Source organism: Cupressus sempervirens, chromosome 4 (genome assembly GCF_028749045.1).
Source record: "Cupressus sempervirens isolate cs-2001-9-10 chromosome 4, ASM2874904v1, whole genome shotgun sequence".
In the NCBI taxonomy this organism is placed as follows: Eukaryota; Viridiplantae; Streptophyta; class Pinopsida; order Cupressales; family Cupressaceae; genus Cupressus; species Cupressus sempervirens.
Genome location: NC_143121.1, coordinates 582,081,147 through 582,099,288, shown reverse-complemented (window position 1 = coordinate 582,099,288; position 18,142 = coordinate 582,081,147). Strand labels below are relative to the sequence as shown.

General features: G+C 34.0%; 1 protein-coding gene across 5 annotated transcripts in view; it reads left to right on the top strand.

The window, feature by feature from the left end:
- Positions 1 to 10,935: 10,935 nt before the first annotated feature.
- The window catches only part of LOC149562540 (uncharacterized), a 52,557-nt gene continuing 45,350 nt past the window's right edge, over positions 10,936 to 18,142 (top strand). For 3 of the 5 annotated variants that reach the window (XM_089826018.1, XM_089826016.1, XM_089826017.1), the window contains exon 1: positions 10,936 to 14,006. In XM_089826018.1, coding sequence (XP_089682144.1) covers positions 11,070 to 14,006 — 2,937 coding nt within the window. In that variant the 5' untranslated portion in view covers positions 10,936 to 11,069. Of the gene's footprint in view, positions 14,030 to 18,142 lie in introns of all 5 variants that reach the window. The other 2 variants (XM_089826019.1, XM_089826020.1) reach the window with 1 other exon arrangement.

Sequence of the window (18,142 nt, the reverse complement as noted above, 5' to 3'; positions counted from 1 at the left end):
TGATTACAACCTGATTACAATCTGTAATCCCTTACAGCTCAATACCACCACAAGAACCAATTTTCACATCAACTATGATGAAACAATCCCTAACCCTAAGCCCTTTTATACAAGTATTTTTGCCACTTCAGGGTTACAACATGTCAGCCATATGTCGGCCATACATTGGCTACAACATCGGCCATGGTACAAATTCTTTTTGAACCCCAAAGAATTTATGAAGTATGTACAGTACTTGCTTGATCAGTCACCACAAATTAACATTGCTAACATCTAGTCATCATTATATTCTTCTTCTCGATCAATACTGTGTAGCTCGGTCTCTATTTTTCTATCTTGCTTGGCCTTCACTAACTTGCTCATGTATGCACCCTAAAATGGTCGCCTAGACTATGGGCCCCCATTATTCAATTTATCAATTTCCTGAATCAATGGTTTGCAATATTTTATTAAATTAATTCAAATCAATTTCCTTGATCAAATTTGATTATTTCAATATTTTCTAAGGTCGATCATTTTATCCTAAGTCTTATTTAATTAAGAGAAAATCTCTCTTTTAATTAAATAAAATAAGTCCCCATTTAATTAAAAGAAAACCTCTCTTTTAATTAAATAATCCATCCACATTTAATTAATTAAGAGAAAAACCCCTCTTTTAATTTAATTAAATATTTCCTATTTAATTAAAAGAACTTGCTTCCTTTTAATTAAATAAATCCCCACTTGAAGAGGAAATAAAATAAATAAAAATTAAAAATTTCTCTACACTTAAATGCACATATTTCTAAGTGGGATTCCATTTAATTCTTCTCCTATTTTCTCATTAGTGGATCTTTATTTCACACGGATCATTCTTTCTCCACCCTTGATTAAATCTTTTTGCCTCTTAACCTCGATTGTCCAATTTTCTTTATAAGGGAGAGCCCTCTTCTCATTTTACATACACACACTCTATGTTATTGTTATGCTGCAGGTTTGGAGAGTGATTTTTTGAAGAAGGAGTTTGAATACTAAAGCTTTTTGTAAAGAACTTTTATCTTCTAGTCTTTTTCTCTCATGCATCCATGGCTTCCATTATCATATCTCATCCATGCATTTTCATATTAGCTTAGATCTTGCTTTCATAGATTAGATCTTGCATTGTTTTGCATTGTCATCATATAGATTAGCTTTCATCTCCATTTGCATGCATATTAGATCTTTGAATCTCTCATTTTATGGTGTACTTGCATGGGCACAAACTAGGTCAAAATTGAGGGCTTTCATTACAAACCCTTGCACTCCATGAATAGAGAGTTATGAGCTGCCATTCAAGACCTTATTCTTGAGCAATCTTGGATATAATGACTCATAGAAGTGTGCTAACATTTTAAGCACGCAACTCAGTCTTCACTAACTTGCTTGGTTTTCACAATGCTTGGTTGCTACTACATTTCTCCTTCTTCAACTTGTTCGGCCATAACTATCAGTCAGCTTATACTGTTTGCTCAACTATCTTTTAAGTTCCTTAATCTTCGGCTTCATTTCCTTCATTGAACTAGTGAAACTATCACTTTGTCAAGCTTAGTGTTTCACTCAACTTCTTGTCTTCTCATCTATACATCAACTCAACTATTTTCTTCACTTCATGTAATGATTAAACAACACATTATCTTGTCAAAGACTAACTGATCAAGTGTCCATTGTAATTCCAACATACTTACTCCTCTATACTCAACAACTTTAGTAGTTCATCTACTTATCTCTCTTTTCATATACTCTTCATCAATCAACATATATGACACTTTACAGTGCCCATTGTAATTCCAACATACTTACTCCTCTATACTCAACAACTTTAGTAGTTCATCTACTTATCTCTCTTTTCATATACTCTTCATCAATCAACATATATGACACTCTACACTGTTAGTAAATGTCTTGCCAATAAGGTTTGTAATCAATGACAACATAATAATCGTTCCAATTGTAGTCTCCAACATGTCATTGTGGCTTCATTGTACAAATCCTTTATGCTCAATCTTCCTTTGTTGATCATTTCTTGAATGTCCTCCCTGTGTGATGCCTTCATTAATCATTAACTATATGTCCTCCCTGCATGATGCCTTCAACCTGCATTCATAGTTGCCTTCACATTGTTGCCTGATATACACACAAAAGGCATTTATTTGGCCCAAGCCAACACCCACAAAAAATGTTATTGGGATGTAAATTTTTTAGTCAATGTTTTGTTTCTATTTTTTTAACTTTAAAAATATTAGCAACTGATTCATCTAATTTGGATGACAAAGTATTTTTTTCCATTATTTGGTACATAGTTTTCTAATTTCATTATAATCGACAAATGACATGTCTCACGTAGTGAAAAACATGTCTATGGCTACAATAAATTTTTTCTTGCATATGCAATGTACATCATAATTTTTTCCAATTTTTATTAAATGCAAGCATTCTGGTTTTGTCATTGGAAAAAAGACCCCTTGGTAGAAAAAATCACTAGAAAGAAGCTAGGTCACTAAAAAAAGGATGTCCCATCAAGAATGATAAATCAAATTTGAAAAAAATAATTCTAGTTGCCGAAAATAGCTTGATCACAAAAAAAACTCCATCCGCCAAAAAAACACTATTGAAAATTGCCTGTGGACAAAAAAACCACCTCCCAAAGCCAAAAACTGTGTATAAAAGCTAGAAATTGCAAAAAAAAATGATGTGAAAGGAAAAATCCATGAAATTTCCTTCTAAAAAGCCCAAAATGACTTTCTAACAAAATAGAAACTGTCAGTTTAAAAACTAATATTGCTCACTTGTCAAATGCCATAAACCACTTAGAAAATCTACCTTGACTGGTCTAGAGGGTGTAGTGGAGGCACATTAGCATGCTAGAGGTGGATGGAAGTGACACAAGTGCCATTGTATCAAACAAAGCGACTAGAGAGGGGACCCATGCATGAAAGAGAGGGCTTGTACATGAAGGGTTGACATGGGGTCCACATGTCAATAGGTACGGCTTGTGCCAGACCTACAACAAACATGAGACAAACCAGCATTGACATCAAGGATGACAATTACAAGGGGATTTGTGCCCAATCCTTGAAAAAAAAGAGGCCCAACGCTTTTTTAAACATGCAACTTTTTTCCAAATTTCAAAGAATCATTAAAAGAAAGTGATTGCATTCTAATTTTTTTTGTAACTAAAATAAAATAGCATCGTCTTAGGATTTGTGCCAAGGTCTTACTACTTGGGGCAAAAAAACTGCCTCACTAGTCAACCGTCTTCAAAATTGATGTGCCTTATATCCAAATAGGGGTTTTCAAGTGCCGTAAATCCATCCATGAGGTCTGTTTGGGCCCAAGATGCTCTGAAAAAAAGGCTCATCTCCAATCCACTAAAAAAACCTTTGAAATCTTCAAACCCTTGAAGCTCCAAAATTCTTTAAAAAAATGAGAACAATCAACAACACATCCATGCTCTGATACCAAGTAGAAGTTGTCAAAACTGACTTTACAGAGCATAAGAATCACCTACATGCAAAATAACCTATCACAAGGAAGAATGGAGCAAAAGACAAGAAGATGGCTCTAAAAATAGGAAAGATTTATTTCTTAGATAATGAAATTGAATTACAAGATACAAAGGATTAATCCTTATAAAAGGAAATCATACAACCCTAAATAAATCCAAAAAGGAAAACATTTAATAATTAAAATAATTATTGAATGTGAAAGATGCATAAAGGGAAATCTTAAGAAGGAATATAAAAGTAACTTAATAAAATAATTAAGTTAAAACATTTTACTTTGACAAATATTTTCTTGATATATTGTATTGTGTTGCACATTACTGGACATCCTTCCAACTAACGTTGTAACACCTGTACTACATTTTCTATACAGTTCTAAATTATAAGTTCTCATTATAGATGTTTACTATATGTCACAATCAACTAAACTATTACACCTCACGTGGTGCAAGCACTATCTTATAGAATGAGAGATTGCTTCTCACTTTGAGTTTGTAAGTCCTGAAATGGAGATTGTTTCCTACTCCACCCAAAATATTTTGACAAGACTTGCAAGATCAATGGTGTGACATTTTGAATAAATTTTTGCATTGTTTAAGTTCTTAAGGTCAAGTAATATAGCATGCCTTTGGAATAAATGATAACCTGTCAATGCTTTTTAGGTGAACATTTCATATCATATTTCATCAATATGACAAAGGGAAAATGAGATCAAAGAAAACAACACATTACAACACCCAGTCAATGTGACGAAAAAAGCTAATGCATGTGAATGACACGAATGTCGTTGGTAGAAACCATTGCTACTATCTCTTGACACCATTTTTAACCGAAAGAGTACTACAATTATATTTTCACATATAATGATCAATGCTTGTTTCAAATCCCTTTTGATATTCAAATTGTACAACATATTAGATAGGTTTTCCATAAATGCATGGCTAATTTCCATTTTGAGACTCATCGTAAGTTTTTCTTTATCTATCCAACTGCATGCCTTACATGCATTCTCCTACTCTATAATTAATCCTAAAGGGATTCATATTTTGTACACCATGGAATCTCTTAGATTTTGAAAATTCTATTAGAGGGGTTGTGACATCAAAATGCAAAATTTGGTAAGATAGAGAGCATTTTACCAGATGAAATTGCTAGTAGCAAAACTATGAATGTTGAGTGAATAAAAAACACCTTTTTGTTGGAAATGGAACTGTTTCACACTCAGACTCAACCAAACTTGTAAAATTGTCAAGCATAATTCTGTTAAGCACATTTTTCTATTATGCATTCAAATTTAATTGATAATACATTAATCCACTAATTTCACCTAATCTTAACTCTAAATACATAACAATATTAACAAGGACTTAAACACTTTATGTCTCATAGTTTTATATAAACTTTTTCCTCATTATCTTTTAAGAATTGAATTCTTTCATATAATAAACCTTTTAATATCCCTTTCATTTTCTTACCCTATACAACTTGTAAAATTTTTCTTCACAAACTTTTATATTTTAAAATTTATTAATATATTAAAATAGATTTAATAATAATCCAATTCAAAAGTTAAATATTTTAAAAATAGTCCAAATTGATTAAATCCAAAAACTTAAAGTAAGATTAGAATTCAAATTAGAAATACCAAACTATAAATACACTAAAATTTAGAATAAGATTTGAAATTCAAATAAAAAATGCACAACTAGGATATACTGGCAAACCCAAATGGGTGCTCTGAGAATCTTGTTCGTTGGTGAAGCTATAGGGTTTTAAGATTTATGAAATAGGTTTACGATAATGACTTTGCAGCCCAATTGGCTTACAACAACATGAAAAGCTTCCTGCATTGTCCTCTAATGGTAAACTACCATGTGCTGACAATGTGCAGGGTTTCTTTCAAGTTCGTATTATATATGCGAAGTAAAGCATTGGATTTTTACACAAAATAATATGTTGAGAATTTGTTCCAAATGTAGCACAGATAAAACAAAGCCAATATATACAGATGATGAAAATGATTTAATCCAATTCAACACTTATCCATATGACAAAGAAATAACAAATGCAAGGGTTTTAGATTCAGTCCATTATAACTTTGATCAAAGTGCAACAATGGAGGGCATTTCTAATATAGGTGAGTGTTATTCCTTAGAGGCTCATGCCATTTTGGATATATTTAAACAAAATCAAAATATACTGGAGAGTGAAACTGAAAAAACCCTAAGACAATATAGGGAGAAGCTAAAAAAATCCCTTGTTCTCGAGGTCTTGAAGCTTTTTAAGGTCCCAGAAATGAGTTTTAAATTTTTTTTATGGGTAGGGCAATAGATTGGTTTTTCTCACACATCCAAAATGCGTGAAGCCCTTCTAGAAACTGTCGGACTAAATTATTAGTCTAGTGCATTTGAAGAATTTCTTCTGGAGATTAAAAATGAAGATGAGGAAAATTTTAAACAATTGGTGAATACTTTGATTAGAAAAATTAGCCAAAAAGGTATGTGGAATGAGGCTGTTAAATGGGTAGGAAGGCTTAAAGATTTTGGCCATATGCCGACATCTACAACGTATAAGGTTCTCATTCAAGTTCTTTTGGAAGCTGACTGTTTTGACTTGGCCTTGCAAATGTATGAAGAAATGTGCAAGGCCGATTTTAGGATTGATTCTTATACGCTTGGTTGTTTTGGTTAGACTCTGTACAAGGATGGAATGTGGAAAGATGCACTGAATATGATTGGCAATTCAGGTATAAGCCCAAATACTGTAATATATCCCAAAATGATTTCTAGATTATGTGAAGCCTCTATGTTAGATGAAGCATTTGAGTTTCTACATAGAATGAGATCTAATTCTTGCTTTCCTAATGTTGTCACCTACAACACTTTGCTAGGAAGTTTTCTCAAAGTAGGGCAGTTAAATAGGTGTGGGGATATTGTTAGGCAGATGCTATCTGAAGGTTGTCATCCGAGTGCTTCAATCTACAATGGCCTCATTAATGCTTATTGCAAGGTGGGAGAATTCATTAATGCTTATAAATTGCTTAGGGGGATGGCACCTAATGGTTGCTTTCCAAGTTATGTAACATATAATATCTTGATTGGAAGCATTTGTGAGGAGGCTACAAGAAGCAAAGAAGCTCTTGAACTAGCCATAATAGTATATCGAGAAATGCAAAAAATATTTAATAATTAAATTTGAGCAATGTACAGAGCGAAATCTTAAGAAGGCATAAAAGGTAACTTAATAAAATAATTAAGTTAAAACTTTTTACTCTAACACCCCACCTTAAGATAAGTGACAATGTAACTACAAATAATACATGAAAAATAAAGGAAACTACAATGCATAAAGAAAAATTGGATCTCGACAACATGGCCTGATGAGGTACCTAATCAGAACCAAATCTTTATAGAGTGGAGAAATAGAGAAAACCACGTGGAAAAATTTCTACTCCAAAAAGAGATGGAAAGACTATTGAAAGAACTAGTGAAGGATTGCAAAGGCCTTCAAACTAGAGAATGTCCCAAAAAATAGGAATAAAATGATGATCAAGAATGGATAGATAACATACTCGATTCAAAGAGAATATAGGAATCAATATGCTCATTTGATAGCTCAAATAGAATAGCACATTCAACCAATTTTATATTTTCATCCACTTGAGGACAAGTGAGACCTTTAAGACCCCTACCATTAGGATCAACAAAGAATAGAGTAAAAAAAAAAAGAATCTCAAGCCTCTTGCCAAATCCTTCAAATCTAGTTGTAAGCGTTGTAGGAGTAGCATAATCACCACAAGACACACTCATCTTGAATTGTAATAGAAAAGTACCATAATTTGTGTTTGCCAGGAAGAGTAAGCTAAGAATTGACAGAAAGAAATAATATTTTGTAGACTTAAACTTTTAGAGCGTTGGGGGAGAAACTACTAGTCCACAGAACTATGGAACTATTCTGCCAACCATATAGTAGAACCACAAACAAGCTCCTAGCATAGAAATTTATTAAAAATAAACTAAACTTCTCCTACACTACAAATGATGTTGCATGAGAATATCAGGTTGGCTTGTAAACATAGTTTAAGTAAGCAACATAACAAAAGATATCAATGTCATTGTGAGGTCGAACATCTTCAATCTTGTAGTGCAAGGGAGTCTTGTATTGGGAATAATTACTATTGAACTTCTTCTTACCACCTTTGGACTCCATCAAAACATTCAAACACTATGTATAAAATACTTCTATCGATGATTTTCATTTGAAGATTTGCTATTTAAAGACAAGGCAAATTTGATGGTCAAATGGTCGTCACTGGAAAAAAGACCCCTTGGTAGAAAAAATCACTAGAAAGAAGCTAGGTCACTAAAAGAAGGATGTCCCATCGCAAATAATAAGTCAAATCTGAAAAAATAATTCTAGTTGCCAAAAATAGCTTGATCACAAAAAAAAACTCCATCTGCCAGAAAAACACTATTGAAAATTGCCTGCGGACAAAAAAATCACCTCCCAAAGCCAAAAAATGCATGTAAAAGCTAGAAATTGCAAAAAAAAATGATGTGAAAGGAAAAAACAACCAAACTGCCTTCTAACAAAACCAAAATGACCTTCCAACAAAATAGAAATAGTCGGTTAAGAAACTAATATTACTCACTTGTCAAATGCCAGAAACCACTTGGACAATCTACCTTAACTGGTCTAGAGGGTGTAGTGGAGGCACATTGGCATGTTGGAGGTAGATGGAAGTGACGCAAGTGTCATTGTATCAAAGAGAGTGACTAGAGAGGGGACCCATGCATGACAAAGAGGGCTTGTACATGAAGGGTTGACATAAGGTCCACATGTCAACAGGTAATGCTTGCGCTAGACTTGCAATAGACATGACACAAACCGACACTAACATCAAGAATGACAATTACAAGGGGATTTGTGCCCAATCCTTGAAAAAAGAGAGGCCCAATGCTCTTTTAAACATGCAACTTTTCTCCAAATTTCAAATAATCATTGAAAAAAAGTGATTACATTCTAATTTGTTTTGTAACTAAAATAAAATAGCATCATCTTAGGATTTGTGCCAAGGTCTTATGACTTGGGGCAAAAAAACTGCCTCACTAGTCAACTATCTCCAAAATTGATGTGCCTTATATCAAAATAGGGGTTTTCAAGTGCCACAAATCCATTTGTAAGGTCTGTTTGGGCCCAAGATGCTCCAAAAAAAAGGCTCACCTCCAATCCACTAAAAAAACCTTTGAAACCTTCAAACCCTTGAAGCTCCAAAATTCTTTAAAAAATGAGAACAATCAACAACACATCCATGCTCTGATACCAAGTAGAAGTTGTCAAAACTAACTTTATAGAGCATAAGAATCACTTGCATGCAAAATAACCTGTCACAAGGAAGAATGGAGCAAAAGACAAGAAGATGGCTCTAAAAATAGGAAAGATTTATTTCTTAGATAATGAAATTGAATTACAAAATACAAAGGATTAATCCTTATAAAAGTAGATCATACAACCCTAAATAAATCCAAAAAGGAAAATATTTAATAATTAAAATAATTATTAAATGTGAAAAATGCATAAAGGGAAATCTTAAGAAGGAATAAAAAGGTAACTTAATAAAATAATTAAGTTATAACCTTTGACAAATATTTTCTTGATATACTGTATTGTGCTGCACAATACTTGACATCCTTCCAACTAACATTTTAACACTCCTACTACATTTTCTATACAGTTGTAGATTATAAGTTCTCATTGTAGATGTTTACTATATGTCACAATCAACTAAACTATTACACCTCACGTGGTGTAAGCACTATCTTATAGAATGAGAGATTGCTTCTCACTTTGAGTTTGTAAGTCTTGAAATGGAAATTGTTTCCTACTCCACCCAAAATATTTTGACAAGATTTGCAAGATCAACAGTGTGACATTTTGAATAAAATTTTGCATTGTTTAAGTTCTTAAGGTCAAGTAATATAGCATGCCTTTGGAATAAATGATAACCTGTCAATGCTTTTTAGGTGAACATTTCATATCATATTTCATCAACATGACAAAGGGAAAATGAGATCAAAGAAAACAACACATTACTACACCTAGTCCATGTGACAACAAAAGCTAATGCATGTAAATGGCACAAGTATCATTGGTAGAAACCATTGCTACTATCTCTTGACACCATTTTTTACCAAAAGAGTACTACAATTATATTTTCACATATAATGACCAATGCTTGCTTCAAAGCCCTTTTGATATTCAAATTGTACAACATATTAGATAGCTTTTCCATAAATGCATGGCTAATTTCCATTTTGAGACTCATTGTAAGTTTTTCTTTGTCTATCCAACTGCATGCCTTATATGCATTCTCTTACTCTATAATTAATCCTAAAGGGATTCATATTTTGTACATGATGGAATCTCTTAGATTTTGAAAATGAGGGGTTGTGACATCAAAATGCAAAATTTGGTAAGATAGAGAGCATTTTACCCGATGAAATTGCTAGTAGCAGCTAGTAGCAAAACTATGAATGTTGAGTGAATATAAAACACCTTTTTGTTGGAAATGGAACTGTTTCACACTCAGTCTCAACTAAACTTGTAAAATTGTCAAGCATAATTCTATTAAGAACATTTTTCTATTAAATTTTTTCTATTATGCATTCAAATTTAATTGATAATACATTAATCCACTAATTTCACCTAATCTTAACTCTAAATACATAACAATATTAACAATGACTTTAACACTTTAACGTCTCATATTTTTATATAAACTTTTTCCTCATTATCTTTTAAGAATTGAATTCTTTCATATAATAAACCTTTTAATATCCCTTTCATTTTCTTACCCTATACAATTTGTAAAATTTCTCTTCACAAACTTTTATATTTTAATATTTATTAATATATTAAAATAGATTAAAAAATAATCCAATTCATTCTATTATGCATTGAAATTTAATTGATAATAGATTAATCCACTAATTTCGCCTAATCTTAACTCTAAATGCATAACAATATTCACAAGGACTTTGACACTTTAATGTCTCATATTTTTATATAAACTTTTTCCTCATCATCTTTTAAGAATTGAATTCTTTCTAATAATAAACCTTTTAATATCCCTTTCATTTTCTTACCCTATACAATTTGTAAAATTTCTCTTCACAAACTTTTATATTTTAATATTTATTAATATATTAAAATAGATTAAAAAATAATCCAATTCAAAAGTTAAAATACTTTAAAAAGTAATCCAAATTGATTAAATCCAAAAACTTAAAATAAGATTTTAGAATTCAAATTAGAAATAGCAAACTATACATACACTGAATTTAGAATAGGATTTAAAATTCAAATAAAAAATGACCAACTAGGGTATATGCAAATCCAAATGGGTACTCTGAAAATCCCTTTTTCGTTTGTTAAGCTATAGGGTTTTAGGATTTATGAAATAGGTTTACGAATTTAATGACTTTGCAGCCCAATTGGCTTAAAACACAGTGAAAAGCTTCCTGCATCGTCCTCTAATGGTAAACTACCATGAGCCGACAATGTGCAGGGCTTCTTTCAAGTTCGTACCGTATACGCGTAGTAAAACATTGGATTTTTAGGCAAAATAATCTGTTAAGAATTTGTTCCAAATCTGGCACAGATAAAACAAAGCCAATATATACAAACGGTGAAAATGATTTAACCCAATTCAACACTTACCCAGATGACGGAGAAATAACAAATGCAAGGGGTTTAGATTCAGTCCATTGTAACTTTGATCAAAGTGCAGCAATGGAGGGTGTTTCCGATATAGGTGAGTGTTATTCCTCAGAGGCTCGTGCCATTTCGGATATGTTTAAACAGAATCGAAATATACTGGAGAGTGAAACTGAAAAAACCCTAAGACAATATAGGGAGAAGCTAAAAGAATCCCTTGTTCTCGAGGTCTTGAAGCTTTTTAAGGTCCCAGAAATGAGTTTTAGATTTTTTTTATGGGCAGGGCAACAGATTGGTTTTTCTCACACTCCCAAAACGCGTGAAGCCCTTTTAGAAACTGTCGGACTAAATTATCAGTCTGGTGCGTTTGAAGAATTTCTTCTGGAGATTAAAAACGAAGATGAGGAAAATTTTAAACAACTGTTGAATACTTTGATTAGAAAAATCAGCCAAAAAGGTATGTGGAATGAGGCTGTTAAATGGGTAGGAAGGCTCAAAGATTTTGGTCATATGCCGACATCTACAACGTATAAGGTTCTCATTCAAGTTCTTTTGGCAGCTGACCGTTCTGACTTGGCCTTGCAAATGTATGAAGAAATGTGCAAGGCCGGTTTTAGGATTGATTCTTATACGCTTGGTTGTTTTGGTCGGACTCTGTGCAAGGCTGGAATGTGGAAAGATGCGCTGAATATGATTGACAATTCAGGTATAAGCCCAGATACTGTAATATATACTAAAATGATTTCTGGATTATGCGAAGCCTCTATGTTAGATGAAGCATTTGAGTTTCTACATAGAATGAGAGCTAATTCTTGCATTCCTAATGTTGTCACCTACAGCACTTTACTAGGAAGTTTTCTCAAAGCAGGGCAGTTAAATAGGTGTAGGGATATTGTTAGGCAGATGCTATCTGAAGGTTGTCGTCCGAGTGCTTCAATCTACAATGGCCTCATTAATGCTTATTGCAAGGCGGGAGAATTCGTTAATGCTTATAAATTGCTTAAGGAGATGGCACCTAGTGGTTGCCCTCCAAGTTATGTAACATATAATATCTTGATTGGTGGCATTTGTGAGGAGGCTACAATAAGCAAAGAAGCTCTCGAACTGGCCAGAATAGTATATCGAGAAATGCTTGATAAGGGGGTTGTGCTTAATAAGGTTAATGTGGGGCGCTTTTCTCTTTGTCTCTGCGGAGCAGGGAAATCTGATGAGGCCTTTAGTGTTATTTGGGAAATGATGAAGAAAGGATTCATTCCTGATACTAGCACGTACACAAAGGTGATAACTTTGCAATGTCAGGCAAATAAGGTTGATAAAGCTTTCTTACTTTTCAAAGAAATGAAAGAGAAGGGCATTTCTCCAAATGTGTTTGTTTATACTATGCTGATTGACAACTTTTGCAAAGTAGGTCTCATTGAACAAGCTCGCAAGTGGTTTGATGAAATGATAAGTGAAGGGTGCTCTCCCAATGTTGTGACATATACAGCACTTATACATGGTTATTTGAAGATGGGAAGAATATCTGAGGCAAATGATCTATTTGGTCGCATGGGTGCAGCAGGTTGTGCTCCAAATGTAATTACCTATACAGTTCTCATTGACGGACATTGTAAGGCTGGAGATGTGGAGAAGGCATCCCAGATATATAGTAGACTGAGAGAAAGCAGGCTTTTTCCAAATGTAGAGATTTACTTCAACAACATCAAAGCTTCTGGTATTGAGCCGAATGTTTTCACTTATTGTGCTCTAATTGATGGTCTTTGCAAGGATAAGAAACTAGAGGAGGCTCATGAGCTGTGGAAAGCAATGTTAGAAGTTGGTTGTAAGCCCAATGATGTAGCATACAATGCTCTTATTGATGGTTTGTGCAAGGCTGGTAGATTGAAGGAAGCACAGAAGGTGCTCTTGAAGATGACTAAAGACGGTCACACTCCAGATGTGTACACGTATAGCTCCCTGATTGATAGTCTGCTTAAGGAGGGCAAGTTGGATGTAGCTTTTAGGATTTTGTCAAAGATGGCAGAGAGAGGCTGTGCTCCAAATGTTATAACGTATACTGAACTAGTAGATGGTCTGTGCAAAATGGGAAAGACAGAACAAGCATATAAGCATTTTACCATGATGCAAGAAAAAGGATGTCATCCAGATGTAATCACATATACTGCTATGATGGATGGCCTTGGCAAAGAAGGGAAAATTGATCAAGCCATTGAGCTTCTCCAACAAATGGTTGAGAAAAGCTGTGCTCCTGATTCATTGACATATTCAGTTCTTATAAATCATTGTTGCAATGCGGGGAAGCTTTATGAAGCCCAAAAGCTTTTACACGAAATGAAACTCACTTGTTGGCCTCCATATGTTAAGGGCTTTCATGGTTTAATTCGCAACCGGAGTAAAGTATTTAAATCATTGGATAATGGTTCAACTGAAATCTCAACTTCCACTACATTGCCTATCTTAGCTGCTTATTCTGCACTTGTATGTAGTCTTTGTAATGGGGGGCAGATGAAATTGGCTCTGAGCTTGCAGAGGGAGATGATGTCCTTGCCACTGGATCTTCATAGAACTGCTGTTGCTACTATGTATGCTGTATTAATTGAAGGACTGTGTAAGTTGAGTAATATGGAGAAGGCATTTGACTTGTATCGGGAAATGACTGAAAGACATTGTATTCCAGAAACAACAGTTTTTGCCCATTTGATCAGGGGTCTTTGTGTAGCAGGAAAGCGAGATGAAGCACTGGAACTTCTTCACAGCATCAGCAACATGGTACATCAGTCATTACTCTGATGGTATTTAAACACAATTGATATGCTTTTATATCCCTTTAAAAGGCAATCTAAATTTTGTTAGCTTACTTCAATTCTTGTATTGTTGGCATGCAGTTTTTGATAATCTGGACCAAATCACTTTATTGCATAATATAAAGGTTGAAGCAGTAGGAAACTTAACTGTTTGAGTAACTTTGGCTTAATAACAGGCAACTTGTTATGCCTTAATTGGAAGCTGTTTAGAATTTTGTTTCAGTCTTTTGTTTGTATTATCATTATGTCAGCTTATATATAGTGGTACGGTACAATGTAATGGCACAACTTGTGCTCCAAGTTCTTACATATTATAAAAGCCATTCAATTAAGTTCTTAGCCTTTCTTTGTTTGTGTGAGAGACTGTTTGCTTAAACTTTTGTTGGGGGATAGCGCATTGTAATCTACAGCACACCGAGTAAGACTCTATAGATCTGCTATCTTCTGTGGTTATCAGAAGTGCTGAATTATGTTCTAGTAGTTGCTGAAGAATAGGCTTAAGGATCAACGGGTCTTTCCTGTGGGTAAATACCCCATTCTGGTGCACTATGGATTTCTTGCACCTAACTCCAATGATGTGACTAAGAATTCTATTTTTTTTTCTCAAGAGCTGCTGGTGTCAAATGAGAGTATTCAGGTTGTTTCTGCATTGTTAATGGGAAGTTGACAAATGTGGTGCAAGATTGTTAACATTTGTCATGCCCAAGTTTTAATGATAGAACTAGAAACACAATTTATTTTTATTTGCTCATATATTCCTAAAATGATACACTTATTTTCAAATGTAAATAAGCCTTTCTAACAAATCTGAAATAAAAATATGGGAACCATTGGATTTATTTAAAACAGAGTTTAAATAATAACATTTGCAATGATTCTTAAAACCATAGTTATTTTCAAGTAGGTTTAGCAACTATAAGGTTCAAATAGCAAAACACATAAATTGAAACAAGCTCCTTGCTATCTTCCAATAGCTCGTTAATGGAATAAAGACAACTACATGAGAGGGACTCCTCTTTTACATTTACAAGATGACCTTAATGAAACTTACGTAGGTGCTCAATACATCAAAAGGAAGATTCCTTATACAAAAAATTATAATCAAGAACAATATTTTGCAAGATCAGCCTCAAAGCTTTTCCACATTCTTTCGTAAGATACCTTTGTTCACTTTAACCTGTAATAGAACAGAACTTAAACCATGGGATGCTCATCTCCCAACCTAGGCCTCTTATGAGGCCAGCCTCGAGTTTGGAGAACCAAGTTTGAACGGGTGACACACACACACACCTAAACACAACAAATTTACAACAAGAATGCAGATACACGAAACTCCCATCCAAGGCTTTCCTTCAAAGGGTCTAATTGTGACCCAAAAATTCGGTGAAGGTAGACCAAGTACCCATGAGGAGATTGCCAAAATATATAGAATATAATATAATGCCTTCAACAAGGCTCAAAAACATACTACAACCTCCTTCCTTTCACATACAACCATTCCTTATCATCCCTAAATGCTCCAAAAGCAGAAATGGCACATGGAGCCCATACATTCATGCTTTATCCCTCTCCTGTACCCTGTACAAGGAGAGACTCTGCACCCAATTGGCTGCCAAATGCCCTTCAACCCCAAGGCTACTCTTTCCTCCCAAGGGTGAGTTTTCCTTGAACTTCCCTAACAACACAAGGAAAAACAAGAAAACAAGAAACCGTGAAGGCACATAAATTCAAATCATGAAACACATAGACACAACAAGGAATTTCACATATAGTCCTTATCAAATTACAACAACCTGAAATAAGTACTTATCAAAAAGGGTTCAACCAACCTTGAGTCTGAGCTAATGGCAATGCCAGTTGTAGAAGAACTTCCCCATAGTCCAAAATCAAGCTTCTCAAAACTTCTCAAATTGTTTAACTCCTAATTGTTTCCAAAGTTGGAGAGTGGGTGAACAACCTAAAATGCCTCCAAACTTCCACTAAAAAGGGCTCTCCCATCTCCCAACTAACTAATGAGGGTATGGGTTTTTAAACCTATTAACTCCATTTGGTCTCTTCTCATAAATGAGATGGTGACCAAAGGTAAGGGATGGGGAATGAACTTGTTCTTCCTTCCAATTTCGTCACTTTTCATTAGTGGCCTTCTAGAAGGGTCATAAATGAGGTATGGGTGCTCATTTGACTAAAAATCACCCCCAACCCAAGGTACTACTAGTTGGTAGCTTAATTTGACCCTAACTACACTCTAGGGTCCCATTTAACCCTCTAAAACCTCACTTCAAACTCACCTACGGGTTCACAAGGTTTGACCCAACCAAAGTCTACCTAACCATGTGTTTGCATAGGGAGTACCATAGGTTACTAAACTAGATTAGGTTTCAATTAATTAACCCTTGTATGGACATTTCATAGCCACTTTACATTACACATGTCCTGATTGGTTCCACAAAATACACTTGGTATGCTCGTTAGGGAAGAAACAAATTACAAACACATACATAACAATCTTTCATCATTTTATGATTACAAATCAAACACAATATAATGAGGTTTTGTCTCTTCATTAGACGTAACCTTGGCATAGCTGATTGACATTGGTTCAAACTTGTTATTTCCATAGTTAATCTCCTGCACACTAGATTCGAACATTAGTAGTCCAAAAAAAAGCCATACATAAAATAAACATAGCTAATTAACATCAATCAATATGTATATTCACATTCACGATATCCATCAATTATCAAGACAATAATTTGCAATTCAATTTCATATGCAGGAACATGCATTCATAAAGTATATGTGAAATCAGGACATCGTGCTATATCCAAGTGACATACATTTTCACTTAAACATAATTTACATGTCAAACTAATTAAATCATTGTTCAATTTCCATCACGAACTAAATCAGGCATATAGGAATATACGATAGTAACTTTAATTAACATATAGCATCTAATCCCCATTTCTGCAATAGTTGGTCAAAGATCATCACATTACAGGTTTTTTAACATCTTACAACACCATATCCTAATAAAATTACTTGTAAAATATTTCCATTTAACGCCTACCATTCAGTTTTCATACGAGTACTCCTCATCTTAAGAAGAATTCCATCTACAAATTTCTAACAATATTTATGAAGGCAAGTGTCAAATTGTATTACCATAATTACCATCAGGTAAATTATCCCAAAGGTAAGCATGACATATCATGATGTCATCAATATATGTTCTACAATCAAAGGAATCAACTACATTAGGTCCTTGTCAACTAGAGTCTAATTTTGTAATGTATCAACATTGCAAAATTGCTGTTTCCAACGATCTTGCTGCAAAAGTTTGGTACACAACTCCACAATTTCAGATCAACGTTAGTGAAAGCAATATTGATTCTCTGTGAAGTGCTCACAAGATTTAGGTAGACTCTTCAAGGTGATGACTACCATATCTTCTTCCTCCATTTTCTGACCAAAAGCTTTGAATTGCTTTCGAATGTCCTTAATCTTATGGATACGCTTTTGTAAGGACATGATGGTTCTTCAGAAAGAATGCTCGACTCTTATCGAATGTCTCATGCAACTTCTTTAGATGCTGCCAAACGCTTGATACTGACTTGCCAGAAGGAATTTGAGACAACTAATCATCTGTGAAAGAGAGCTTGAGAAGTACAACAACTTCTCAATTCTGGTCATCAAACTTGGCTTAGTCTGCTTGGACTGTGGTATGACGAGTCTTTGTTCCCAAAACAAGTGTATCTAGGCAGAAATATTTGAAGATTGTTAGTATGCATTGCTTCCATGTTTTATGATTTTTTTCATTGAATCTTTGATTGCCTATCAACATTAAGTTGGTCAACAACACCATCTTGCACATTTCCCAATGCACTTAAAATCAAAATCAAAGAAGATGTGTTAATGCAAAATCTGAAACATGAATCCAAATACAAGAAATAGAGGCAAATACAGGTACAAACTTAAAAAAGAAGTAAAACTCACGAATTTCAAGAGAAATTTTCAGATGACTTGTAAAAATCCGACGGAGACTCACAAGAGATCTCAAAATACCTAGAAGGTATCTAAAATCAAACTAAAATTCCAAGT